Raw genomic sequence first — 26,808 nt, 5'->3', positions numbered from 1 at the left:
TTAACTTGGAACCATATATAGAATGCACACATTATAAATTCATTGGCATACCATGCTGCAAGTGCTGGTTGTGTGTAGCTCATTTGTAATTGTAATTCTTCAGTCTGTTCCTCATGTTGACCTCTTCCTCATGGCTTTGACTGGTGACTTACATTTCATCTTATTTGCAGCTCTCTTGGTCAGCAGTCGAAATGGTGAAAAAAGGACTTTACCTATGTGGAGATATATGAAGTACATTTGTGAGTTGTGGGCATCAGTTTTTGCCAAAGTCAAACAACCTTTGTTCTCACCACAAAACCACGTGGAGTAGAACAAGTAGCTCCATATCCTTTGTTTTGTAAGAACCCTCAAGATGTCAACTTACATCTGCTTGTACTTCAATTTGTTCTGGGCGGACTGAAACGACCAAAGACATCTCATTCAATTTGCTGGGGCCGATGCCCAGCCTCCGGTACCATGGAATCAGGGGACGCCCTCCCACCACTGCTGCTCCTGTTCCGGAACTGAATGATTCAGCAGCAGCAGCAGCAGCAGCAGTGGGCGGGGTTAGTTAACTGAATGGATCAAGTCTTATACAGCCAAGGTTACATAAGAAACTATCTATTGTTGTGCTACATCCGCAAGGCGGAGGAGCGCAATGTCTTCCTCCTCCTGCCACATTGTTTGTTACATGATCATGTCCTGCAACAACCAACAAAAAACTGCGGGACAAAGCAAACCAGCAAGGAAGAGAGATGGACTAGAGATTTCGCTGCGGCATGACCCTTCCTTCCGGCGGCACCCTCTTGTCGACGCGGCCCATCTTGCTGGGTGGCCACACCACGTGCGTCACCCTCCCCTGCACCAGACCAAGCGGCACCTGCGTGCACCACACCACAAAAGGATAATAATAAATATGTTCATCATTCATTGCCAGGACTATGTACGGCTGATTGCCTAGAACGAAAATCATTTTGCCATGCCATAGTGTGCCAACACGTCATGAGTGTTATGATAAGCCCGGTGCCGCAAGATGTTTTTGTCTAGACTCTGTCATGAAAAAGGATATCAAACTTAACAGTATATGGTCAGATAGCAAACGGTCAAGAAGCTGGTGTCGTGGGATGTTTCTTGTGTAGATTCTTTTATGAGGACACCAAAATCAGTATATGGTCAGATAGCAAACGGTCAGGACTACGGCTGATATGCAGCATCTGCTGCTGATAGCAAACGGTCAGGACTCTGGCTGATATGCAGCATCTGCTGCTGATAGCAAACAGGCAGGTATGTTTTCTGCTCTGTTTTCCGACCCAAAATTGTGCAACCCAGGAAATCAAACGTTTCCCTGACTTAACATCAGCCACAAATGTAAGTTGCCCTAGCATGTGTGCTGGTGGTTGCTAAACCAAAAATACCAAAAGACAAACCAGCATTCTGGATCTGAATGAATTTCAAACTGCAGGTGGACTGTATGTAGTCCATGAACAATGACAGTAACCAAATGAACAGGACACCATAACAGAATAAGAAATAGCACCAACACAAGTGCAATACGTTTTCCTTTTAGCACATTATTACAAACTGCAGCTAGATAAAAAGCGGAAGATATAAACAGAGGAATACAACAAGGATGCATAACAAGATGTAAGATGGCAATGCAACATAAAGACACTCAGAACAAAGGAGCGGCTTCATGTTGGCTTGGTTTCATGTATAAATCTGAACCACAATGGATGATATTTGGGTCTCAGTGCAATAGATTGGACCGAGGCCTATGCCCTTGCCATCCAAAACCGAGAGGGGTTTGACTTGGTTCGTGTCAGGTGCTAATAATGCCATGTAGCTAAACAATATGAAGATAAGGCAGTTTTTTTTTTCTAAAAACAAATCCAGGTGAGGAGATGAGCTGTAGTTATAGAGCAGATTTTCACCACCAGCTGCTACCGATACAGAAGTATGTTTTTGTGCTCTATTTTAAATTTTTAACCACCTAAATTTTGCAACCTCAAGTTATCAATCATTTTCCTGATCCAACATCAGCCACAAATACGAATTACGGTTCAGCACTGCCAGCAGCAGCAGCAACTGGCAGCACTAGACATTACAAGGAAGTATGAACACTGATCGATGCCATCAGTGACCAATATATGGACAAGTGCCTACGGTGATACTAGACCGCAGTTTCATCTACCAAGATGACCCAAAAGAAATACTGAATGTTCAAGGGAGTGCTATATATCAATCTTTTTTATCTGACCAAATGATTAAGCTAGCAGCAGCATTGGTAAGCACAGCGCATCACAAAGGAACCACTTTCGCATCGTCTTTAATAAAATCATGAACACTGGTTATGATGACACCAGTCACCACTATTATGCGGTTGAGCGCACGGTGATACTGATATTATCGCAGATTTGTCTGACCAGATGCCGCGGAGGAAATTTCAAAGGGGGAAGAGGAGAATGTGTTTCTTACAGGGCCGTAGGATCTCGAGTCCCAGCTGGCGGTGCCATTGTCCCCTTCCACCCAGCAGTGGCCCTCCGGGATCTGCCGGATCTCCTCCTTGTCCGGGACGCTGATCCAGTCGCCGGGCAGCCCAATCAGCCTCTTGATCGTCCTGCTCCGGTGGTCCGCCGGCGACCTGCATCAACCGTCTGTCAAGATTCAGTATCTGCAACCCACCCAGCGAAATCACAGAATTCAGAAAAGCATGAGCGAGGTTTCTTACACGAAGACTACGACCTCGCCGCGGGAGTAGTCGTAGAGGGGGCTCCGCTTCACCAGCGCGTACTCCCGCCCGTCTGCCGGCGTCACTCCGGCGGTCAGAAATCGATTAGGAATCCAGTCCGGTGGTGGGTTGTGTCGTGTGTGCGCGTGGACGGGGAGGGCGCGGGGGGGGGGGGGGGGGGGGGGGGGGGGGGGGGGGGGCTTACCTGCTGTGGTGCCGTCGAAGGTGGGGCGCATGGAGCCGCCGTGGACGGCGGCGACGGAGAAGTAGCGGTCGGAGACGGTGATGCCGATGAGGGAGCCGCCGATGCACGCCTTCACCACCGGCCTCAGCGCCGCCCACGCCATGCCCGGAGCGAGCCACGATCTCCCTCCCTCCCACGCCGCTGAGACGCGGCTGCTCGCCGTCAAGGGTGAGGAGGCGACGGCGGCGGCGGCGGCGGCGGGGTCGGAGCGGCGAGGAGTACGGAGCAGTAGTATTCTGCAGCAAGGAAAAAACCCTCCTTTGTTTCTTGTCTTTGTCTTTTCCTCTTTTTTTCCTTTATTCATTTATTTACCGAGTTTCTTACAACTCTTTCGTGTAGAACAATTTTTTAAGGGGCAGGCTTTATCACCTTTTTACATTTTCCTAATAATAACGTACTCTAATTTATAAAATTCCCCAAAAAGTTAACATTTGTCCAATAATGTGTCTTTGACTTAAAAAAATTTCAAATTTTAACAAAGGTTCTTCGGAAATACAAAGCATCCCAGACATAATAGAAATTACATTGAGAGCTATGTATCATCGAACGACAATTGACGTCGCCAAAATGAGCCGCTGGCAAGCCGTTGTCGCCACTCTCATACCCGAGTCGGTCCGACCTTATCAATAACATTCCGGAAGCCCCTAAGGACCAACGGTCGTCGTGGTAGAACCTTTGAATCGTTCGGAAGAATCTGACATCAAATCTTGTCGGTGTGTACGCACGACGAGAACCTAACTTTGTCGCCTCGAGGACCTAGCAAGAATCTATTCGTTCCAACGAACGGACTTGAGGAGGATCAAAACCTTGAAGACTGGCTCGAATCTACTATCGGAGCCAAGGCACTAGGATTCCCATTCCCTCCATTGGTTGCCGAAGTGGATGTAGAAGGGAGCCGCTCTATGAACTGGCTTGCGAAGATCAAGGGGTCCTAGTCGCCTTTGAGAGGGAAAGAAAGACACATGTAAATTGTAATGAATCTCAGTAAAAAAAACTTCTTGGCATGACACATGTCGCGGATGTATCGGTTTTCAACCAGCTTTCCTCATAAACTCTCTTTTTATATTGAAAAATCAAAGCAATTCTCTCTTTTTTTTATCGAAAAGTCGAAAGCTCCTACCGACTGCTCGGGAAAAAAATCCGCGCTCTTCTTTTCATATAGAGTTTTAGGGTCGACTATATATAACCCTGAGATGTAAAATATAAAACTAAATGTAATAACACAACATGTTGAGTAAATTAGGGAAACTCTACGATGGGCTCCCTTGAAGGTGGCAATGCAGATGAACCCGGGAGGTGGGCGGTGTGGACCAGATTTTGTCCCAATCTGGGCATGGTCTGGATCACGTGGTCGCTCCTGTTGTGCGGTTGTCCGCCTGCAGTTGGTGTGGTAGCTGCCGATGGCATTGGCGGCCATGACTATGCAGATGGAGGATGATGACTCAGCGCCACGTGTTCGCGGTCATGCCGGGATGGAAGATGGGTTGTGTGTTTTCATTTGTGCGGGCTATTGGTGGTCCATGGCATTCTAGCTATGACGGCGGCGGCGGCATTATCGATGCTGGGAGCATCGTTTACGGAGACATGGCTTGGAGGTCAAGTGTTGCATTTCCTTTGGTGCTCGTTGCTGCCATAGCTAGGTTGATCTTCAGTTGGCGCTACGTACGCCATCGTTGGTAGAGCGTATAAGACAATGCATTCCTCGAGACTGGCCAAGCCCCGTTGGACCTCTCTAGGCACTCATGGGGTGGATGGTGCGTTGGTTAGGAGGGGAGTCAAATGGTGTGTTGGTAGCTTTGTCTTTTGGTTTTAGGGTAGACACCTTGTGCTGGTTGTAGTGTGTGTGATGGATTTTCTTCGGACTTGCTCTAGCATGGAGTTTATACTACGCTTGTTGTTTGCGACGAGGGTAGGTTTTTTTCTATCATTTGTTTCTACCTTGTATAAAAATATGGTACGGCGGCCAGGCCTACTATCTCTCTCTAGGAAAAGAAGAGTGAGGGATTGATTGGATTCTATTTCATGGTGACCTACTTACATGTGGGTGGTTATAGGGAGGGAGGGGTGATGCGCTGGTAGTGTGGGCCCCGGACGTCAGCCAGGTACGTACAACGCAACTAGCTTCCTTCCCCACCCTCTTGTCGTCGGGGTGATGCATCGGCAAAGAATCTGACACCAAATCTTGTCGTCGTGTACGCACGACGAGAACCTAACTTCGTTGCCCTGAGGACCTGGCAAGAATCTATTCATTCCGACGGACGAAATTGAGGACGGTCGAAACATCCAGGATTGACTATATATAACTTAGGGAGGTACAAAATATGAGAGTAAATGTAACAAAACGCCATGATATGGTACTCTCGGGAAAAAAAAGAAAAAAGAAGTAGGGGTTGATTGGATTCTATTTGTTGGTGACCTACTTACATGTGGGGGCCCCCTGGTGGGTGGTTATTATAGGGGAGGGGGGTGTGGGTCCATGGGGACATCCTGGTGTGGGCCCGAGACGTCAGCCTCGTACGTACAGCGCAGTTGGCTTCCTTCCCCACCCATCTCTCTCTCTCTCTCTCTCTCTCTGCTCTGCTCTTGTGATTGAGAGAGAGAAAAGAAAAAAAAGATGGCAGTTTGATCTCATCTCCTCCTCCTCCTCCTCCACCGCCGCACGCCACCCCCATCCCCATCCCCACCGGAGCCGACTGCGGCGGAGCGGAGCGCACCGGAGATCTTCCTTCTTTCCTTGTCGGTAAGGTAAGCCCTCGGTCGGATCGGGTCGGATCGACCCCCCTCCTTCTCCTCCATCTCCTCTGGTGTGGTCTGGTTGTGCTTGTGCGCCGCGGATGGATCTGATCCACACACCCACCCACCCACGTCTCCTCCGCGACCAAGAAAGAAATCCCTTCCTTCCTTCCTTCCTTCCTTCCCTGAGTATGTATGTATGATTGATTGATTGATTCGGATGTGCTGAGGTCCGTCGTAGCCTGATGCAATAACTATGTGCCATTCTTTCTTTCTTTCTTTCTTTTCTCCTCCCTCCCTGAGTCCCTCTGTATGTATCTATCTATCTATCTATGTCCGCTCTCTGGTTTGGTTTGCTAAGAGTCATAGATGATGAGGGGAGGGGATTCATACAAAGTCTTAGTCTTTTTTACTTATCTGTTTCTTTCTACTCCCTCCCTTCTAAAATAGATAAAAGCTTTGTTTGGGGAAAGAAATGGATATCTCTGTTTGCTTGATAGAATAGATTATTAATCCCTGCTTTCCTTTTTCTTTTCTGCCTACTCATGCCTCTGCCTCTGCCTCTGCCTCTGCTTGCCTGTCTCTCATGTTTACTTACATGATGATGATGATGATGATGATGATGATGATGATGATGATGCGGTCACCCATTCTCCCTCCCCACCTCTGCTCTGCTCTTGTACCACCCATCAAATTCCTCTTCTCTTTAACGATATGATGATGATATTGCTCTTCCTACATTTTGGGTGGTTTGGATCAATGTATGCTCACTCTCATAGCCATGTCCTCCTTACCCTCTAATTAAATAGCCATGCTTTCTTTTACTGCACGTCACAGATGAGCGGGCAGGGCTTGATTCACCCTACTTGCTGCTCTATCATGCAACTGACTGACTATCTGTCTGTCTGTCTGTATGACATTTACGTGATGCCGTCGATTATCCAACATTCTGTCCGTTATGCTGAAGCTGCTCATCTGCAAATAACCAGGTTCTGTGGCCATGTCTGACAGCGAGAAAGAGGTGCCAGTGGAAGTGGAAGAAGGCGCCACCCGCGGGGCCGACTGGGAGGTCGTCACGCTCACCGCGTCCACCTACGCCGCCGCGCCCAGCGGGCCAGAAGGAGCAGCAGAGGGCAAGAGGCTCGGCGACGGCAACGACGGCCGCGCCTCGTCCACCACGCTGCTCATGTCGGACCACTTCGTGTTCCCACCCAGCGAGCACGAGAACCTGCCCATAGAGACCGCCCTGCTCGACCCGCCTCAGGAGAGCACCAGCGTGGACGACGCCGGCTTCAAGAACGTCGGTGGGGGCTACGATGATGGGTCCGAGACGGTCAAGTACTATGACGAGGGGAAGAGCCTGTCGGTGCATGATGCCGAGATGATGATGGGTGACGTGGCTGAGTTCCACGCCCAAGATGACGGACGCGGTTACGTTGTCCATGATGATGATGATGACTCCCAGGACAAGTCTGATGCGCCTCTGGACAGCAGCAGCAGCAAGGGCCGTGGCTCTGGTGCCCCCTGCCAGTGCTGGTTGAAGAAGCACATGTCATGCCTGTATGACCAGGCCAAGGAGACCAATCATCTCTGGGGTGCGGTTGTCGTGGCTGCCCTGGTTGGCCTTGTCATCTTGTGGCGCAAAGACAAGTTGCACATGAGCTGCCTTAAATGGCGCTCTCGCTCGGCAGTCAGGTATGTACACATTGAGCTATTGTCTCTTTTCAACTATGATTCATATTTCTATGGTCGACTCAATATTGTATTGCATGTTTTGGAAATAATATCCAGTCTATCTCTTTCCGTACTTAGCAGTGTACATTACAGTTGTTGAATATGGTCAGTAGTGTGCGTGTTAGTTGCTTGCTCTGTTGCTTTACTCTGTCCTCAGCACGTGCTCAGCTTACTGTTTCTTTCTGCAGTACTAGACAAATCCATTTTGTGCAGTAAGCTACTCTTTTCTGATTTTCCTTACTCAATTATGTGCCTGAAAACTCATTGAACTCCCTGTTACACCTCCTGATCTTTTATCATGGCCCTGCACCTCTCCCCACTGTTAGAACATCACGTGCACATGCTTCCTGAAATTACGTATGTGCATTGATATCTTTTCTTTGTTAATAAGTTAGTGGGGCGTAACTATTGATGGTATTTTAGAGATATAATGGGGCATGATTAAAATTGAGCAGTACAAGAATTGTTTGAATAGTTCATTAGTTATGAAATCGTGAGATGTCATGTTGGTTTTGATATGGATTATGTATTAAATATCCACACCAGCCACTGATTTTGCTTCATTTGGCATGAACTGTATGTACACTGCTAAATACTGATTATGTATTAAATAGTATAGATAACGAGTTGATTTTTTGCTGCTATTTTTATTGATGTTCATTATTGCATAAAGAACAGCAAATTGGATTTGAGTCAGATTTCACTTTGGCTTAGTATGAATTATGAAGTAGTGACTATTAAATATTCCAACCTATCATTTTAAGTATTGTCACTGATGTGCATATTACTGTTGCTTTGAGCAGTACTAGCAGTACCCCCTGTTACATCTCCTGGGCAGTTTTTTCCTTTATCATGGCCCAGCATCTCCCCCAGTTAGCAGGGCGTAGTTTTTGTTTAAATGTTATAGAGGTGTTGTGTGGCATGTTTAAAATGAGCAGGAGAAGAACTGTTGGGATAGCTGACTACTTACGAAATTGTGACTTGTGAGATGCAGCTTTGGTTTCAGTATGAATTACGTATTAAATATTTTTCACACCACCCACTGATTTTGCTTCATTTAGCATGACCTTAGTATGGATAATGAGGTAACTTTTCAGTTGCTATTTTTACCCACGTTCAGTATTGCATAGCAGACAGCAAAAATCCATCCGTTTACAGCAAAGTAGGATTTGACCCAGATTTCGCTTTGGTTCAGTATGAACTACGAAACAGTGACTGTTAAATATTCACACCAATCACTGATTTTTCTGAACTTGGAACGAACTTAGTACGGATAATGAGATTTTCTTTTTGGTTGCTACCTTTTGAAGTTGGTATGGATACCATCCTTTTACAGTTTATTATATGGTACATAAAGTGGTATTCTTACCCATTTTTTATGATGTGAGTGGTTAGTCTGCGTAAAAGTGGTGGATGCTATTTCAGCACCTTAGATATCAAGATAGTTTACACCGGCAGTGTGCCAAGTTTCTCTCTTTTGCAACATTAGGATACCCAGTTCTCATCTCTATCTGATTCAACATGTTTGCTGTCACGTTTATATTTACAGTGGAATACTCCGTAATATCATTTCTTAAACTTGTATGCAGTCAGTAAATTGGTTCTTGTCATTAACATTGTGAACATATCATCGTCAGTATCATATGAGAACCTTCTTGTATTAACATTTTTGTATCTCATCATCATTTAGTTTGTTTACACGTCTTCTATGTGCGAAACATACAGTTCACCTAGGTTCTTAACCTGTAACAGCGTCCTAACTGTTCAGACTGTTTGCTTTAACAAGCTATCTAGTAAAAAGCTTGATAGTGATAGGTATATTACCTTCTTTCTCATGTTTCTATTATATTAGCGCACACTGATATTGTCTTGATGACAAAATATATATCAGAGACGATAATTCCTGATATCCGCTGCCTTCTGTGAATCGTTATGTTTTTGTTGCTGACTGAGGTTCTGTTCTGTTGTTCAGTTAATGATCCAATCCGAATTCCTGGACTGGTGGGTCTGTTTGTGGTCTTCTTCGTCGATACAATCTCTGACGAGTCTTCGCAGATCGCCCTGGAAGTCATTATAACCAAGAAGAAGATGGCCATGCCAATATGATTCGTGACAATGACGAAAGGGGTCTCTAGTTGTAATAATATCAAGTTTGACAGGGTATTTTCTTGTTGCCAGGCTTGTGAGATGCCAAAGTTTCTTATTGCTCTTGTACCCATAGTCGTCGTACCTTTGCACTGTTTAATACGAACGGCGCGCCCTTTCAAGTTTCTACTACTACATTTTGATGACGAATGGCTGTTGGAATGTGCAACTGCATGATGTGAAATTCATGATAACCGTGTTTGTTGCCGTGCTTGTGAATGAATTCAGCTGGGAACCTATTTTGCTTTTGTGTTCTCAACAAAGCTGGGTTTCCTATTTTGCTTTTGCACTTGTTCACTTGTTGCTAATGCATTTCATACATTGCCAGTGTCTCGTTTTTTCTGCACGGATAGTTATCACGCGTAAATCTGGATACTTCACCAAAAATCCAAAGAAAATCAGTTATAAGCAAAATACATATTTGTTTGTCTTGTTTTGAGAAAAACTGTTAGGCCAAATCTCTTTTTAGGTTCAAAAAATCAGATACTATGTAATAATAACAGAAATAATATGCATACTTCTGTGGTGAATTTTCTGACAGTATATACGAGCTGACTGTCTTTATCATCGAAAATCCATATACTTTCACTGAATGAACATTCAAACAATGCCAGTTAAGTAGGATGAGTGAACTAGGGTAGATCCAACAACATACAAAGAAACATATATAACATAAACAATAAGTATAAATATAAATATACTTGAGACTATTCCAACAAACATCCTACAGATGGTGCCCAACTGCAAAATTCACAACTTTATACAAAACCAAACACAAAAACCCTGTCAACAAAACATATGTGATGATGCTCAGAGAGCCTGCACAAGCTACTGGATGTGCTATACTGAATGCGCCTAAGCTTCACAGGTGGCTGCTTTTTTTCTAGTGCCAAGATTACAGACAAGACTATCTCATGCGCCTATGCTGCCGAGCCAGAAGAAGAGGGGGAACTGCACGATGGCCATGAAGAGCAGGAAGTAGTGCTGCCGCGTCGAGTGCCTCTCGCTGCCCCGCATCTCCGTGAAGATGACCCGCTTCATCGTCCTCACCAGGAAGATCCCCATGCACAGGCTCATCCACGGCATCATCACGTAGTATGAGTAGGCCCACAGGAGCCGGGCGACGATGGCCAGGGAGAGCCCCGCAAACAGGTACCCGCTGTAGGCTACCAGGTCGAGCAGCGGCACCTCGCCACCGCCCATCGAGTAGAGGAGGCCTTTTAAGAAGACAATCTGTAGGCCCCATCCGATCAGCCCTCTTGTGAACTGAAGGTTTATGGCTTCTGGAGTGAACCTGCATATCGATATCAAGTGCGTTAGGAACCCCAGGTTTGAAGTGTCACTGTTTCGCGTGGCTGGAGAAGGTAAGAAGAAAACTCACTTCCCCATGAAGCCTAGTGTGAAGCCTGCGAGAATAATGAAGGTACCGAACGCCATGAAAGGGATGTACAGATCTGGCGCATTTATGTCGTACATTGGAGGTTTGTATGACAAACGGCCACCAACAGGCTCACTTATCCGAGTCCAGTGCCCCTGAAATGCCATTGCAACCATTTGATTTCAGTACACCAGATATATAGACAGACGAACCCAATACATATCCAGTGTAGATGGGAAATACAAACATACCCTGTGAAGGAACGGGAACAGTATGACTTTCAACTTGTTCCTGACATACTGATCATTCACATGGAAGTAGTACTGTGGGTTGGAGAAGTATCTACTGATCTGCAAGAGTAGAGCCAATAAATAATTTAGAGATAGTACGTGAATGATTTGAAACACCAGGGGGATCAAGGTTCTTTGGAGGCTCCTTACATTGCTCTGCATGAATTCTGAACTGGAGCCGAAGAACTTCTCCCCATATACTCCTAACCCAGTTTTAATCAGACCCGAGCTTGCGCCATACAATGGGTTGTCATAGGGACCAGGCTGAGGGTTTGGTGGGGGCATCTGCATCCCGGGAGGATGAGGATTTCTGTAGTTATCATACATGGCTGCAAAGAAGAAGCAGAGTTAAAAATAAATGCAATGCCAATTGAACTGAAGTAAAATGTCAAGACAGCATTATTATTAAATTAAAGCATAACATAACATAAGGTGCAACCGTGCAAAACCAACAGGTACATGATGAGACAAGGGGGAACAGAGTTTATCTTGGATACTTGCAGGCAGGGTAGTAATTTCGACTACTTAAGCACTACTAGTCATGCCATTCAAATAATTCCTAGAAATTTTCAACAGAACACATCACACAAGAGATCAACATAGCATCTTAATTGTTGTACCATATGTAGTGTAAACAAGTGAAAATTTCTAAAGATGACAGAGAAATTGTACAGAACATCTGGTATAATATCTGCTTATTGATGTGTATGAGTAAAGACGAGGAAATAGCAAGCAGTTGAGTTGGTAAAGGATATGCAAGCTGAGAACCATCATTCCTAGATGCCAGTTATAGTAGTACACCTAGCCTAGCTAGCATTATGTTGTTTTCTTTCTTTGCGTCTGCTGCTAAATACATACATACATACATACATACATACATGCACATGGTACAAGTCTGAATATCTATGTAATTCTGCAAGCACCTCAGTCAGTAACTGCCATGAAACAAGAGGGGCAAGAAGATTATCCTCTAGTCTACCTGTGATCCATGGAGGCAGTAGGAAAGGAAATCGGCTAGAAGAGAAGAGAAGAGAAGAGAAGAAGAAGAGGCAAAATCTGTATGTGCTCTAATAAAGTGTGCAGCAGATTGGATCCAACCTAACCTAACCTAACCTAACAAGACAGGCAGAGGCACTAATAGTAATAGTAATAATAATAATAATACTGGTTAAGCAGAGGGAGGGGGAACAAAGAAAAGAAAGAATCGTGGACCGAAACTAACAAGGAAAGAAATACCCGAAATCCAATCGAATCCAATCCAATCCAATCGCGTCGTGCAACAAAGGTACGCCGATCGATCGACGAGGTAGGTAACAGGGAGGGGGCAGGCTAAGAAGGTTGTATATTTATTTATGAAGAGATCTATCCGCGGGCGGACGGACGGACGGGCGGGCGGGGAGAAGGAGGAGGCTTTCTTTCTTTCGGATCCGATTCGCCCTTGTTCTTCTGGCAAGCAAAGCAAAGCACAAGGGGGAATCGGAATAGGAGAACGGCGAGACTCACTCTTGTCTTCCTCTCCTCTCCTCTCCTCTCCTCTTCACGGGATGGGGGAACGGCGCTCGGGCGGGCGGAGAGGAGGATGAGGCGGGGCCGGCGGCTGCCGGCGAGAAGAGGCGATGTGGACAGAGGAGGCGGTGGGAAAGGACAAGGGAGGACGCGGTTACCTCCAAACCAAACCAAGGAGAGGGATGGAGGGAGGGAGGAAAAAGGAGCCCACTTTGCTTGCACTTGCTTTACTTTACTTTCTCCAAACCAACTTTACTTACTTGGATTGGAACACGCCCTCCCTCCTTACTTTACTTTCAGTTTGAATTTGATTTGATTTGATTTCATTTCATTTCAACCAAATCTCTCTCAACCTACACTACTTGACTCTAGAATACTTTGTTTATCTTCCATTACAATCATACACCAGAAACTTGTATTGGGATATATATTATACAGGATGCTTCATAGATCCCAACTAAAATATTTAAGAAGACTAAATTTTGCACAAACACAAATGGGAAATACACATCATATAACTTTTTTTTTCATATTGTTAGCGAATTATTATTGTTGAACAACGGATGTTTAAGCCACATGCAAGAGAATGAAACAACACAATTTCACTTGATTAAGTATACTAATTAAACTAAGTGATATATACAAATAATGTTTGATAAACTACATAAAAGTGTAAAACTTAATTTGATAAACTACATAAAAGTGTAAAAGTTTGGTATAAATAACCTGAAACCCCTACTCCCGCCCGTTCCGCTTCAGCACCATGGCGATCACCTTCTCGAGGGTGGCCGCCACTTAATTGCGCACCATGTATCCGCGCACCAAAGCCTGAAACCGCACCACTGACTTCAACGCGCGCCTTGCCTTCTTCGCTCACGGCTCACGGCCCAGACACCTGGTTTGCTAATGAGCTACCCCTGACCAGGGCAGCTCATCAAAGTAGGTAGGCACTGTAGCAACTGCCTTCTGTAGCAGTTCTTAGATAATCTTCAGTTTCTTAATTAAATTTCAGTTTAGTCTTCAAGATCATAATATCCAACATTCTCAGAGTAGGTAGGCATTGTAGCAACCGCCTTCTATAGCAGTTCTTAGATAATCTTTAATTTCTTAATTAAACTTCAGTTTAATCTTTAAGATCAACATTCTCCCCCTTGGTCGTAAGGCTAAACTTTATAAGCTCACTTTTCAACAAAGTAATGATTTTAACGCCCGCCGTGCCTTCTTCGTCTCGAAGATCAAGACAGGACAGGGTTAAGCTGGCAGGACAGGGTTAAGCTGGCAAGAACAAGAACATGATGTTACCAAAAACTCTCCAGTGATCTATATGGCTTGCACGTCATGTCCTGCTCCTCTCTCCAGTGATCTATATGGCTTCTCCATCCTCAGTGTCGCGGTCTGTAGATCGAGCTCATGGCCATGGTGGTTTGTGGGGAACGTTGGCTGGCTCGAGGCATCCTCGCCGACGGCGGTTGGAGGCATCGGACCATGCTTCATTCCTCACAAACCGGTCCATGGCGTCCACATATGTTCAATTTGTAGCTCCGTTGTGAGTCGCCCTACTACCGCCCCGTTGGTCGCGTGCGTGTGTCCAGCGTGTTCCTGTCATTGCGTAGGGTCGATTTCACCCTTTGGTTGCCGCGTTTAGATGCCATTTCGACGCGTGTGTGTTCGTCGCCGCCGCCACTGCCTTCCATCGTCGTCCGGGGTTGTTAGATGCATGCGCGCGTGAGGGATCTTTGTGCGCACCCGCCCGTGTCCTCCGCCGTGCCTATTGGCCACCGGAGCCCCTCCGGCGAGCCCTCCTCCGTCTCTGCCTCGCCGCCGGCCGCTTGCTCTGTTTGCTCTGTTCTGCCACGTTTTTCCATAGCACAAGCTAGATTTGCATCATCTAAATCCTGTGCTCATCCCGTTTTTGTTTTGTGTTTGTCGCAGTCCGGCAAGTGCCGCTTCTTCGAGTTCCAGGCGGCGTACATCAGGAGGCTGTCCGTTCAGCAAATCTCGCGGGCTCGGGCGCAAGCTGGTCTGCCGCCACCATATCATGCTCACTCGGTGTTCGCTAGTAACCGACGAGCGCAAGATTGTCATGTTTTAGTACTAGTGTAAGTACTTTCGACGACGAATCTGATGTAACCGATGCTTAGTGTATGAAAGGATTGGGACCCATGATGCCGTACTTAAATATGATGGTCAATGTTGCTAATTGTGCCATGCACGTAGAAGATATTGACGCCCATGCACCACGCGCACACGTACGTCTACCCCGTGGTCCTAGCGCACCCGATGCGTCCTGCGCTTGCCCATACACGAGCCGGTCGCATCCAGTGCACCACCGCGGCTTATTTGCCCTACACTATACCTCGCATGATTATACGATATGCATCACACAATTTCAGATTCATCTATTCAACCAACACAAAGTACTTCAAAGAGTGCCCCAAAGTTTCTACCGGAGAGTCAAGATGAAAACGTGTGCCAACCCCTATGCATAGGTTCATGGGCGGAACCCGCAAGTTGATCACCAAAACATACATCAAGTGGATCACGTGATATCCCATTGTCACCACAGATAAGCACGGCAATACATACATCAAGTGTTTTTAAATCATTAAAGACTCAATCCGACAAGATAACTTCAAAGGGAAATCTCAATCCATTACAAGAGAGTAGAGGGGGAGAAACATCATAAGATCCAACTATAATAGCAAAGCTCGCGATACATCAAGATCGTGCCATAGAGAGAACACGAGAGAGAGAGAGAGAGAGAGAGAGAGAGAGAGAGAGATCAAACACATAGCTACTGGTACATACCCTCAGCCCCGAGGGTCAACTACTCCCTCCTCGTCATGGAGAGCGCCGGAATGATGAAGATGGCCACCGATGAGGGATCCCTTCTCCGGCAGGGTGCCGGAACGGGCTCCCGAGAGGTTTTTGATGGCTACAGAGGCTTGCGGCGGCAGAACTCCCGAGCTATCTCCGTCTTTGATGGTTTTAGGGTATATGGGAATATATAGGCGAAAGAAGTCGGTCGGGGGAGGCTTGAGGGGCCCACGAGACAGGGGGCGCGCCCTCCTACCTCCCGGCCTCCTCGAAGCTTCCCTGGCTTGTACTCCAAGTCTGCTGGATCATGTTCGTTCCAAAAATCACGCTCCCGCCGTTTGATATTCCTTTTCTTCGAAACACTGAAATAGGCAATAAAACAGCAATATGGGTTGGGCCTCTGGTTAATAGGTTAGTCCCAAAAGTAATATAAAAGTGTATAATAAAGCCCATAAACATTCAAAACAGATAATAATATAGCATGAATGCTTCATAAATTATAGATACGTTGGAGACGTATCACCCGCGCCGACGCAGCCGCTCGTCGAACGCCTTCAGGCGCCCCAGCACGTCGTCGAACAACAGCGTCTCCAGGTTGCAGAACTGCTCCATCCTGGCGACCGCCGCGTACAGGCGATCGGGGACACGGTCCAACAGCTTCTTCACCATTGCTGCGTCCTCCAGCGTCGATCTGAGCCCTGCAAAGCGCGCCGCCATGCCGCTGATCTTCCCCGCGAACGCGTCCAGCGACTCGTCGCTCGCCATGCGCAGGAGCTCAAACTCCCCCCGGAGCGTGCCGCGCCGCGCCACGCGCACACGGTCCGTGCCGACGAAAAGCGCCTTGAGGCTGGCCCATATCTCCGCCGTCGTCTTCTTCGCAGCCCCCTAGAGCAGAAGGTCGTCGGCGAGCGCCCGGAGCAAATAAGCCCTCGCCGGCTTATCTTTCTTGGCGATCACCGCCGACGCCGCGTCCTCCGGCAGCACCACCGCCTCCCACAGCCCTGCGGCATCAAGGTCCGCCTCCACCTTGATGGCCTAGGTACTGTAGTTGTCCCCCGTGAGCACAGGCGCTGGATGCGACACCGCGCCGCCCGATCCGCCGGCGTACGGGACGATCGATATCGCCGGCGCGCCCTGATCACCACGAGGCTCTGATACCAACTGTTGGAACCTCCAGTCCCTCACCTCGCTCCTCCTAGCTCTCTCTGTCGCCGTGGATCAAACCAAGGAAGAAGAAGATCAGAGGAAGAAGAGGGACACGGGTACACGGTGGTTTTTCCCGGCGCAACAAGGCCAATTTCCCTGAGCTCGAACTCAGCACACACACCACACCGTTACAATGATCACCGCGGTGACGCTTATACCCTGGCAACACCGGGCCACGACCCGCACTCCCTTGCCCACTACGCCACCTGGTTCGGCCCGCTCAGCGCGCGTGCACGACACGCTCCCGCGCGCTCTCCGCGCCCAGCCCTCAACAAACCAGCGTGGTCGCCGCGTCCCTGATCTCTAACGACTACTCCACGCATGCACTCGTGCGGTGTTCTCCCACATGGACACGCCCATGCACCACGCGCATACGTACGTCTACCCCGCGGTCCTGGCGCACCCGATGCGTCCTGTTCGCGCCCATACACGAGCCGGTCGCATCCAGTGCACCACCGCGGCTTATTTGCCCTACATCCTGATCCAAGTGGTCTTTGAGATGCGCGAGAAGGGCCTGGCAGGCATCCAGCTTGTGAAGACGTGGATGGAGAGGAATATATACCTCCTCTTGGTTCTGGGACGTCTTCTATGTTTGAATATAGAGGCCTAGGTGACCCAAATTGCTTACTCCAGATAGGGAGCTCTCCGAGAGTGAGGTCACTGAGGTGGAAGCCCGCATGCATTTGGACACCGGCCTCCCCCTCTGGGAGATACACATAGGCCGGGGTCACCCTTAGGCCTTTTAGCCTGGCGAACCGGCGCTCACTAGTAGGGAATAAAGTTGTGGCTTCCCTTATGTTTATTTTTGGCCGGCTTGTGACACGATGGGGACTCCTCACGGATCCTTTTTAACCGTGCACAACCCCACAGGCATTCCTCGACCTTGTCTCAAATCCTCCTCGGCCCCAAGGGCCTACCGCGCGCGGTGCAGTATGTCGTTCAGCACGTGCGTGTTACTGAGGCAAGCTATGGACCTACCGCAACCGGGGCTCTGAGCGGTGAGAGCCCTAAGGGCCATCCCGGCGCTGAGTTAGCGGAGGTCGCAGCAGAGGGGGCGGAAACAGGAAGAGACCAGTAGAGGGGGCGGAAAATGGGTATGCTACATCCGGTGTTTGCTCTTGGTACATGATGCGGGTGCATCAACGGTGACCCCGGCTCTAGATGGTGGGGCATGAGGGCATTTCTCATTGTCGAGTTTGTAGATGTGAGTAGTGACTCGGGTTGTTTGATGCATATTCTTGTCAGACCTTTGTTGAATAATTTAGTAAAGATGGTTATGTGTTTCAATGGATGCAGAGGCCGGGGTTTCACCTCCTTTGTGGAAAAAAAAATGGAGGAGGAGAAACGAATACGCATCAATGGGGATACTAGAGGGCAATGTGGCTCACTAGTTCTGCAGACATGGAGTGCAGGTCTTGTGTATGTACGTTTGGCTTCATTTGCTTTTGCTTGGGCTTCTTTCGAGTAGGGCGTTGAATAAAGCAAAGAGCAAATTAAAGTTGGAACTGTCCCCGTTCTATATATGCTTCTTTCTTTGAATAAAGCATGGACAAATCATGAGCGAATACGAGATACGTACTGCATGCGTAGAGCTAAAAGATCCAAGCCTTGAAAACCAAGTCAGGCAGCGCCACTTTGTCGTCTTTGTCGTTGCCCTTTAGCTCATCGTCGCGGCATCGGGACTGGGCTGGACCAAGTACTCCCTCCGTAAAAATATATATAAGGTCATTTAGATCACTACTTTTGAGTGAGCATGTTTACTGAGATAAAAGAAAAAACTTGGCGTGGCCTAGCAAGGTACTGTCCAGGATGCCCCGGAAGTTGTTACAGGATACGGGAAAGATAGAATCCAACAGTTCTGGACAGACTGCTATAAATAAGGATTCAGTTGTGAGAAATAAATAAAAAAATACTCAGTTGTTATATAATCAATCGATGTACATCACACCAAGCCAGCCATGCATACATACATTTTCAGTCCAGCATACGTACACATGCTGCTAGCTGTACTGAATCTGAATCTGAACTTATCATTTAGGTTACTTCGTGCCACAGTGATCATTTGGGTCAAATTGAACTGGTGAACTGGTGATCATCATTGGAACTGCTTGCGCCTTCCGCATAAAACATGGAGGAAGTGTAGACACTAGAACTTGCATGCTACACCCTCAACATCGTCGACTATGCCCATCACGTTAGCACAGATTTCATCATCACCAACCATGAAGACGATGCTTCTTTTCTCGAGATTTCGTCTTTCCCAAAGGGCTATTGTTCCTCACCAACCAACAATGACTTATTTGGAAAACACCTCTCAAAATTACATGAATTTCTGTTCCAACACACATAAACGACTTTTCCCAAATGTAGACACAATTCTTAAAAATGGTGAATATGTCTTTTCATATTATTATTTTATAGAAAAAAGATGAACATTTATTTTTATATTTTAATAAAATGTCTACACCTGCTTGACGATTCCTGCATCAAGATGGGGAAACCTATTTGGCGACCAACGCGCCAAATAGGGAGGAAACATACATAACCCCTGTAGCCGGCCCATGTGGAGGAGGGACGCCCCTGTTTTTCTCTTCTTCTTCTTTTTTTTGGTTTTTGTCCTTTTTTCTGTTTTGGCATTCCAAATAAATTCGGGATTTCACAAGTTCCCAATTTCAAAAATAGCGAAATTAGAAATTAAAAAGTTTGAAAATTCATAAAATGTTCATGTTTTGTAATATGTTCGGGTGATCATAAAATGTTTGTGCTTTTGAACAACCAAATGTTCACAAGTTCAAAAAATATCCGTGATTTTCCATAAAAAAACTGTGGAAATCAAATAATGTGCAAATTTCAAATTAAAATATCCGAAATATTCATCGACTACAAAATGTTTGCCGATTCAAAAAAATGTGGATGAGTTTGAATAAAATGTCAAAAAATTAAAATAATTGTTCACGAATTTGTAAAAGATGTACACAATTTCAAAACATGTTCTTGAATTTGTAAAAAAAAGGTTCACAAATTCAAAATATTGTTCATGATTTCCAGAAAGTTCACTATTTCAATGAATTTTTACTAATTTTAAATATGTTTGCAAAATGAAAAGTAAAAAAGAGAGAGAAAATATAAATAAATGAAAACTAAAAATAATGGAAAACCTAACATGGGAAATACAAAAGGAGAAAATGAAATGAAAAGATAAAAATCTAAAAAGATAAAATAAAGAGTAACTAGAAGGAAAAATATATCAAAAAAAGAAAAACCTGGTTCAGGGCAGGTTCCCAAAACCGGAGGAAAAAAAACTAGACTGGACAAGCGCACAAGGGGGTATGCGCTAGGTCCCTATACAGCTACATACGCGCTAAATAAGAACCGCCGTCAAGTTGTCCCTATTTCACACAGGGTGTCAAGCGAGGCAAGGTGAGATGTGCTGGAACATTTAAGGTATCGTACGTTCTATGGATTCTGGTTTTAGGAACCTTGTATGTTCTGGTTCATATCCGGTCTTTTACCGGTTTTGGAAACCTTCTAGAATGTGCCAGACTAGTTTATTGTGAGTTTTTTTATATTTTACTCTTTACTGGTTCTTTTTGTTTTTTTTTTCATATGATTTTTTTGAAATTTTCATGTCTTCTCGAAATTTTCTGAAATTTCACAATTTTTTAGAATGCCAAAATGTTATGAATTTCAAATAATGTTTTCTTTAAAATGTGATTCCAAAAAAATGTTAGAATTTGAAAAATGTTCAATAAGGTCAGAAATAGATTTCTTCTAAAAAAATCGAATTTCAAAAACAAGTTCCCATTTGAAAAAGTGCTTACTTCTAAATAATATAGTTTTTTAAAACCAAGTGAAGAAACTGACCGAAAACCAAAAAACTAGCATACTACAGTGTCCGGCCCAATCAGGATGCGCCCTATGAAAAGTGGTATGTTTGTGTGTAGGTAGGGTTTCTCGAAGGCTGCCACCGCGAGGAAAATTTTGGTCCCCTCGCCTCTGGCTGCCATCCTGGCGCTAAGAGGCGGGGGCCCTGGGATCTTCCAGAGTTTTATGTTCTTGGTCATCATCATAGGCTTGCAAGAATAAAACTACTCTCATTCTTTTGGTGGTGCCATGAAGTTACAGAGTTTTGTGTCCTCACAGGTCTGATTATTTGGTTCTGATGAGTTTATGTTTGTGTGCCAAGCTTTTTTTGTTGATCATGATTCGACGACCTACACTTCTAGGGGATCATCCCCGGCCCAGGTACGTTCATCGATCAAAGCTTCCCATCTTTTCGGTGGACGACTTAAGGCGCTTACAAAAACCTTTATTGGTAATGTTCATGAGGGTGATAGAGGGACGACATTGTTGTTCCAGTCTAATTGCAGCCTTTATACCAAAACCTTTGAAGTATTTCTTCTAGAAGAGATTGATACCATGAAGAAGGTGTTTCCAAAGAATTTCATTGAAATTCTTAGTCATAGGAGTTACTTTGTATTTTCTTGGATCTTAAAACCAAATCAGTGTACCTATTATTGTTATAAGTATGAATAAAATTACGGACGTTTCTTAATAGGAAAAATATTTGTGTGTAGGTGCGAAACCTTGAGCTGGCACTGATCCTTGTAATTTTGGTCGTTGGGCCAATCTTTAGGCACTTCTCCAAGAGGCAAAAGCCCAGGCCATTGAAACAACCAGAACTTGACCGATCCCAACAATGTTCACTGGTTGGTTGGTATATATAGCTATGATCGAATCTGCATGCAACATTAGAGCTAGCCATATATTCAGTGAAGTTCAGATAAGACACATTAAACTAGCTTAAGTGGTTATTAGTTATTTCAGCACCAGCTTCTAGATATTAGCTCATGGATCCATGGAGGCCATCGTGTCTGCGCAGGTCGCCAGCCAATTCTTCAACATGAACAAGGTGGGTGAAGGCTTGAAAAACTGAATACCATCAAGCAATACAATTTTCCAAGTTCACATATATAACCAAGATATATATGTGACATATCATTGTAACAGTTCAATGACTAACAAAGCACGCTAACTCTTTTTGATCTTGTGGATGGCCAATGGAAAAGCACTACAAATAAAACCGCGCAACAACACATGCGACTGCTTCTAGTGTTAATTAATCCTAACAGAAGGGAAGAGCATACAGGCTGACATACTCGATTGCAGAAGATATGCACCGAGCTGTCAATGGGGAGAGTTTGCCCATTTACAACTATACTATCTTAGATTCAGTTGGTAATACCCCCTTCATTTCGTCAAAAAGCCAAGGGATGCACCGCGGACATGATATTGTGTCTGTGGGCATTGGCCCCCCTACCCCGAATGATGCTCCTTCTAATTACATGCCCTGATGAATTCTGTAAGAATTACAGAGTTTATTCTACCAAAAGGATAATAAGCCCAGTGTGACCTCAAGCACCTTTTCCATTATATCCATGTCCAGAATATCTGGCTTAAATCCAACTCCATTTCCAGTGATAAGGTGAGGCCCTCAAGTTACTAGGTTCAGTTAGCAGCATGAGAAGGAAAGACATCTAGTATGAAATGTTGTTGGATTTTGTGGATTTCTCTTCTCTAGCCAGGAAGCTAAGGGGGGAAGCTAGGGATTTCTGGAAGAACCTTATCTCCCGATTCATTCCTCCTTGTCTCAGTATATACAAACTACATTTACATTTTAACCCTTCTCACTTTCCTATTTGCAACTAACTCCTCACAACACTCCCCCTCAAGATGGGGTGAAAATGTCTAAGAGCCCCATCTTGCCACACAACTTAAAGAAGGATACAACACTCACGCCCTTTGTTAATACATCAGCAAGTTGGTCTCCAGTTTTAACAAAACCTACTTGAAGTACTCCCTCATCAAGTTTCTCCTTAATAAAATGTCTATCAATTTCGATATGTTTTGTTCTATCATGCTGAACCGGATTGTTGACAATGTTGATTGCGGCTTGATTATCACAATGGAGCCTGAGTGGTCCTCCTTTAAACAACCGAAGTTCAGTTAATAATAATCGAAGCCATAACAACTCACATAGCCCTGAAGCCATGGATCACAGCTCTGCTTCTGCCGTGGATCTGGCGACAACACTTTGCTTCTTACTCCTCCAACTGACTAAATTTCCTCCCAAGAAGATGCAATAACCTGAAGTGGATCTCCTGTCATCCAAGCACCCAGCCCAATCAGCGTCTGTGTATCCCTCAACTTCTAGATGCCCATGGTTGGAAAGGAGAATTCCTTTTCCAGGACAACCTTTGAGATACCGCAGAATTCTATTTACTGCATCTAGATGACCTGATCGAGGATCATGCATATATCTGCTCACCAGGCTCACGGCATATGCAATGTCTGGTCTAGTATGGGATAGATAAATTAAACGTCCCACAAGTCTCTGGTATCTCCCCCTATCAACAGGTTCTCCTGAATTGGCTGTAATACGAAGGTTTGGTTCAATTAGTGTGGCAGATGGTTTACTGTCAAGCATCCTAGTTTTAGCGAGAAGATCAAGCACATATTTCCTTTGAGAGAGATATATACCTTGAGCTCCATAAGCTACTTCTATTCCCAGGAAGAAGTGGAGGAAGCCAAGGTCTTTGACTTCAAATGATTTCGCCAACATTTTCTTCAAGTTCTTTATCTCCACATCATCATTCCCTGTGATCACAATGTCATCAACATATATGACCAATACGACAGTTTTATTTCCGTGGTGCTTAAAGAAAAGGGTATGGTCAGCATTGCTCTGTCGAAAACCCAAAGTGCAGACTTCCTTGCGAAATCTCCCAAACCAAGCCCTTGGTGACTGTTTAAGTCCATAAAGTGATTTCTTCAATCTACACACTTTACCCATTGTCTCAGGCCCACTGAACCCTGGTGGAATCTCCATATAAACTTCTTCTTTCAAATCTCCATGAAGAAATGCATTCTTCACATCTAGCTGAAACAACTTCCACTTGTTATTTGCTGCCACCGAGATTAAAGCTCTGATGGTGTTCATCTTTGCAACTGGGGCGAAGGTTTCATCATAGTCCACTCCATATGTCTGGCTATAACCTTTCGCCACAAGTCTTGCCTTATATCTATCTACTTTCCCTTCGGGTGCATGTTTTATGGTAAACACCCATTTGCAACCTACCACTTTCTTGTTACAAGGAAGTGGAGTAATTACCCATGTATTATTCTTGTCGAGAGCAGACATCTCCTCAAGCATTGCTTCCCTCCACTTTGGGTTTAATTTTGCCTCCTGCCAGTCCCGTGGTAAGGGTTCTGCAGAATCCAGCGCTGCAATAAAGGACTTGTAAGAAGGACCAACAATGTCATAAGAGACAGTTGGAGACATTATAAGGATCCAATTTAGAGGGCAATTTTCTGGCACTAGCTCGTGGTTGCTTTCTATAAGCTATTGGGACATCAAGGTCATCATATTGAGAAGAGATGTTACCACTGTCCAAGGAAGGTCCAGTATCACTAGTTTGAACTTGAGTATTATCTTGTTGGTCAGCCTCCTTCTCTTGCTCACCATGTTGCCCATAAGCCTCGGGCTCAGGTTCCAACACTTGCGTCCTTTCCTCCTCAATACGACATCTTCGTGTATACACCTGAATCCCCCTTTCCTCATTTGGTTTTGGCCACCGGAATGCTTCACTTGATGTATCATACTGCTGCTCATGTCTTCGTTCTTGCTCTGTTTCCACTGTAATTACCCCAACTATCATCTTTCTTGATGTTGCATCATCTTCCTCTTCCTTATCTCCCCCTGTCTCACAATCTGCATCTAAATTTTCATTAGCAAACAAATCAGGGAAGACATCAGTTAAATCCGTCGGTTCACCATAGAATGGTTCCTGCTCCCTAAATACCACATCCATACTCACAAACATTCTCCTTTCAGATGGACACCAACATTTATATCCCTTCTGCTTACCAGAGTACCCCACGAATACACACTTTAACGCCTTTGGATCTAGCTTGCCAACAATGGTCTGTAATCCTTCACAAAACAAACACACCCAAAGACCTTAGGTGGAACCACATATTTTGTTTCACCCGTTAGACACTCTAACGGTGTTTTATAACCAAGTACCCTGGATGGCATTCTATTCATCAAGTAAGCAGCTGTCATTACAGCTTCACCCCACAAAAACTTAGGAACATTCATAGATATCATTATGCAACGAGTGATTTCCAGAAGATGTCTATTCTTCCTTTCTGCCAAACCATTCTGCTCTGAAGTACCTGGACAAGTTGTCTGATGAATAATCCCAAAACTGGATAAGTACTCATTAAATTCCTTGTTCACATACTCTGTGCCATTATCAGTACGAAATGTTTTCACACAAGCATTATATTGCGTTCTGATCATATTATGAAAATCAACAAAGCATTCAAACACATCGTTCTTGTTCTTCAACACATAAACCCAAGTCACTCTAGTACAACAGTCAATAAAGATAACAAACGAGCGATATCCATTTAAAGATGAAACTCCACTAGGACCCCACACATCAGAATGTATAACTTGAAGTGGCGTGTCACTTCTATTATCAGACGATGTATAGGAGCTATGTGTTTGTTTACCATATTGACAAGCGTCACATACTAGACTCCCCTGGTTAACTTTACTATAAAGAGCAGGATAAAGCCTACCAAGGGTGACAAAAGACATATGTCCTAGCCTGCGGTGGTGAAGAAGGAATTCGTCAAGTGGTGAAAGGGACGCAACAGCTGCAACCACAGGTGGCACATTATTATCCAGATAATACAGTCCATCATGCATGATCCCCGTCCCAAGTCTTATTCCAGTCCCAAGTTCCTGAAACAAGCACCATGATGGAAAGAAGATAGCAACACAATTAAGTTCATTTGTGATGCAACTGATGGATAGCAGATTTATTGGGAACGAGGGAACATGCAAAACAGATGACAAAGACATATCAGTGCTACACATAATTGTTCTGATCCCATAATGGTTTGGGAGGAGCCATCAGCTAATTTAACGGTTTTCTTATTTAAATCAGGAGTATAGTCAATAAAATTTCTGTAGGAACCAGCCATATGTCTAGATGCACCTAAATCTAATAACCATGGTGCATCAATAGACTTATCTATCACAGTGTGAGAGTTGTTACCACCGAAATTTGCTAAGGCAGCAGAGGTAGGCGCTTCAACAGTTGTCTTGTCACCTAGAGAAAGCCCCTTGAATTGGCACCACTTCTCCCAATCCTCAGCAGTCATCTCAACACTCATAGTTTGGGTGGTATTTTCAGTGATCACCGACGTGTTTGCTTTAGCAGCAGGGCGTGTACCTCGCCCACGGTAGCCTCGTCCTTCAAGCCCACGGCCACGACCTCTTCCACGCCAGTCCTGCCCTCTTCCTCTGCCGCCTCCCATTAACTCAGGGCATGAAAACTTCAAATGTCCTGGCTGACCGCACTCGAAGCATTTCTTCTCAGTTGTATTTGATCCCGACCTTTGATAATTTCCACCCTCTGCTGCATAGAGTGCTGATCGCCGCTGCATGATACCTTGCATCACTGACCCGGCTGCCTCTAATTTCAATCTGGTTTCCTCACTAATGATAGCTGATATTGCCTGCTCCAGTGTAGGAAGCTTTCTGCTACCATACAGTGCAGCCCTCCTGTTTTCATACTTAGAATGAAGTCCATTTAGGAAGTCCCTCACACGTCTCTTTTCCGTCCACTTGTTAAATTTCTCAATACACTTACCACACTCCGTATCAATTGGATCAAAGTAATCAATCTCACTCCACAATCTCTTCAATTCGGACACATAATTCACAACTGATTTGTCACCCTGACTCAACCCCTGCAGCTCCTTCTGAATTTTACAAGCAAGCATCTCATTACCGACTCCAGAATATGTACCTTTCAGTAGCCGCCAAATTTATGACGCCTCCTTAATCCTTTCCACCTGCTTAGCAATTTGAGGTGAGACTGAACTCAGGAGCCATGCTCTCACCAATGTGTTGGTCATCTTCCACTTCTGGCCTTCCTTGGAGTTCTCGTCAGCTGGTTTTTCAATTGCC

General features: G+C 45.3%; 3 protein-coding genes and 1 pseudogene across 7 annotated transcripts; 2 read left to right on the top strand and 2 right to left on the bottom strand.

The window, feature by feature from the left end:
* LOC123045693 (bifunctional L-3-cyanoalanine synthase/cysteine synthase, mitochondrial-like) overlaps positions 1-558 on the top strand; it is a 30,152-nt pseudogene extending 29,594 nt beyond the window's left edge.
* On the bottom strand, positions 389-3,207 carry LOC123043022 (mitochondrial inner membrane protease subunit 2). Its single transcript, XM_044465357.1, has 4 exons — positions 2,913-3,207; positions 2,708-2,780; positions 2,455-2,620; positions 389-859 (listed from the first exon to the last, which is right to left on the bottom strand). The coding sequence occupies exons 1-4, from the start codon at positions 3,052-3,054 to the stop codon at positions 740-742; spliced, it is 501 nt and encodes a 166-aa protein (XP_044321292.1). The 5' UTR covers positions 3,055-3,207; the 3' UTR covers positions 389-739.
* Positions 3,208-5,458: 2,251 nt separating this feature from the next.
* On the top strand, positions 5,459-9,751 carry LOC123043020 (ATG8-interacting protein 1). Of its 2 annotated transcripts, none has more exons than XM_044465353.1 (3): positions 5,459-5,696; positions 6,674-7,379; positions 9,391-9,751. In XM_044465353.1, exons 2-3 carry the CDS (start codon positions 6,685-6,687, stop codon positions 9,392-9,394), a joined length of 699 nt encoding a protein of 232 aa, XP_044321288.1. In that variant the 5' UTR covers positions 5,459-5,696; positions 6,674-6,684; the 3' UTR covers positions 9,395-9,751. The 2 variants fall into 2 exon arrangements, with proteins under 2 accessions (XP_044321288.1, XP_044321289.1); XM_044465354.1 differs by having other exon boundaries at positions 5,465-5,691.
* Positions 9,752-10,215: 464 nt separating this feature from the next.
* LOC123043018 (protein YIF1B-B) lies at positions 10,216-12,980 on the bottom strand. 4 transcript variants are annotated; one of them, XM_044465350.1, is made up of 5 exons: positions 12,735-12,980; positions 11,382-11,560; positions 11,193-11,291; positions 10,945-11,096; positions 10,216-10,857 (listed from the first exon to the last, which is right to left on the bottom strand). In XM_044465350.1, exons 2-5 carry the CDS (start codon positions 11,556-11,558, stop codon positions 10,476-10,478), a joined length of 810 nt encoding a protein of 269 aa, XP_044321285.1. In that variant the 5' UTR covers positions 11,559-11,560; positions 12,735-12,980; the 3' UTR covers positions 10,216-10,475. The 4 variants fall into 4 exon arrangements, with proteins under 4 accessions (XP_044321285.1, XP_044321284.1, XP_044321286.1 ...); XM_044465349.1 differs by having other exon boundaries at positions 12,468-12,941; XM_044465351.1 differs by lacking the exon at positions 12,735-12,980 and adding an exon at positions 12,454-12,719.
* Positions 12,981-26,808: the final 13,828 nt, after the last annotated feature.

The sequence above is a fragment of the Triticum aestivum genome, chromosome 2B, assembly GCF_018294505.1.
Source record: "Triticum aestivum cultivar Chinese Spring chromosome 2B, IWGSC CS RefSeq v2.1, whole genome shotgun sequence".
NCBI lineage: Eukaryota > Viridiplantae > Streptophyta > Magnoliopsida > Poales > Poaceae > Triticum > Triticum aestivum.
The sequence above is the reverse complement of the archived record's forward strand: the minus strand, read 5'-3'. Positions and strand labels throughout refer to the sequence as shown.

Bases quoted from the DNA above. Each gene is read 5' to 3' on its own strand.
- LOC123043022 (XM_044465357.1), bottom strand. From the start codon at position 3,054: ATGGCGTGGGCGGCGCTGAGGCCGGTGGTGAAGGCGTGCATCGGCGGC. The intron at 2,781-2,912 runs GTAAGCCCCCCC...TGACGCCGGCAG, and splicing joins CTTCGACGGCACCACAGCAG to ACGGGCGGGAGTACGCGCTG. The intron at 2,621-2,707 runs GTAAGAAACCTC...CGGTTGATGCAG, and splicing joins GGCGAGGTCGTAGTCTTCGT to GTCGCCGGCGGACCACCGGA.
- LOC123043020 (XM_044465353.1), top strand. From the start codon at position 6,685: ATGTCTGACAGCGAGAAAGAGGTGCCAGTGGAAGTGGAAGAAGGCGCC.
- LOC123043018 (XM_044465350.1), bottom strand. From the start codon at position 11,558: ATGTATGATAACTACAGAAATCCTCATCCTCCCGGGATGCAGATGCCC. The intron at 11,292-11,381 runs GTAAGGAGCCTC...CTACTCTTGCAG, and splicing joins CAGAATTCATGCAGAGCAAT to ATCAGTAGATACTTCTCCAA. The intron at 11,097-11,192 runs GTATGTTTGTAT...ATGGCATTTCAG, and splicing joins TGTTCCCGTTCCTTCACAGG to GGGCACTGGACTCGGATAAG.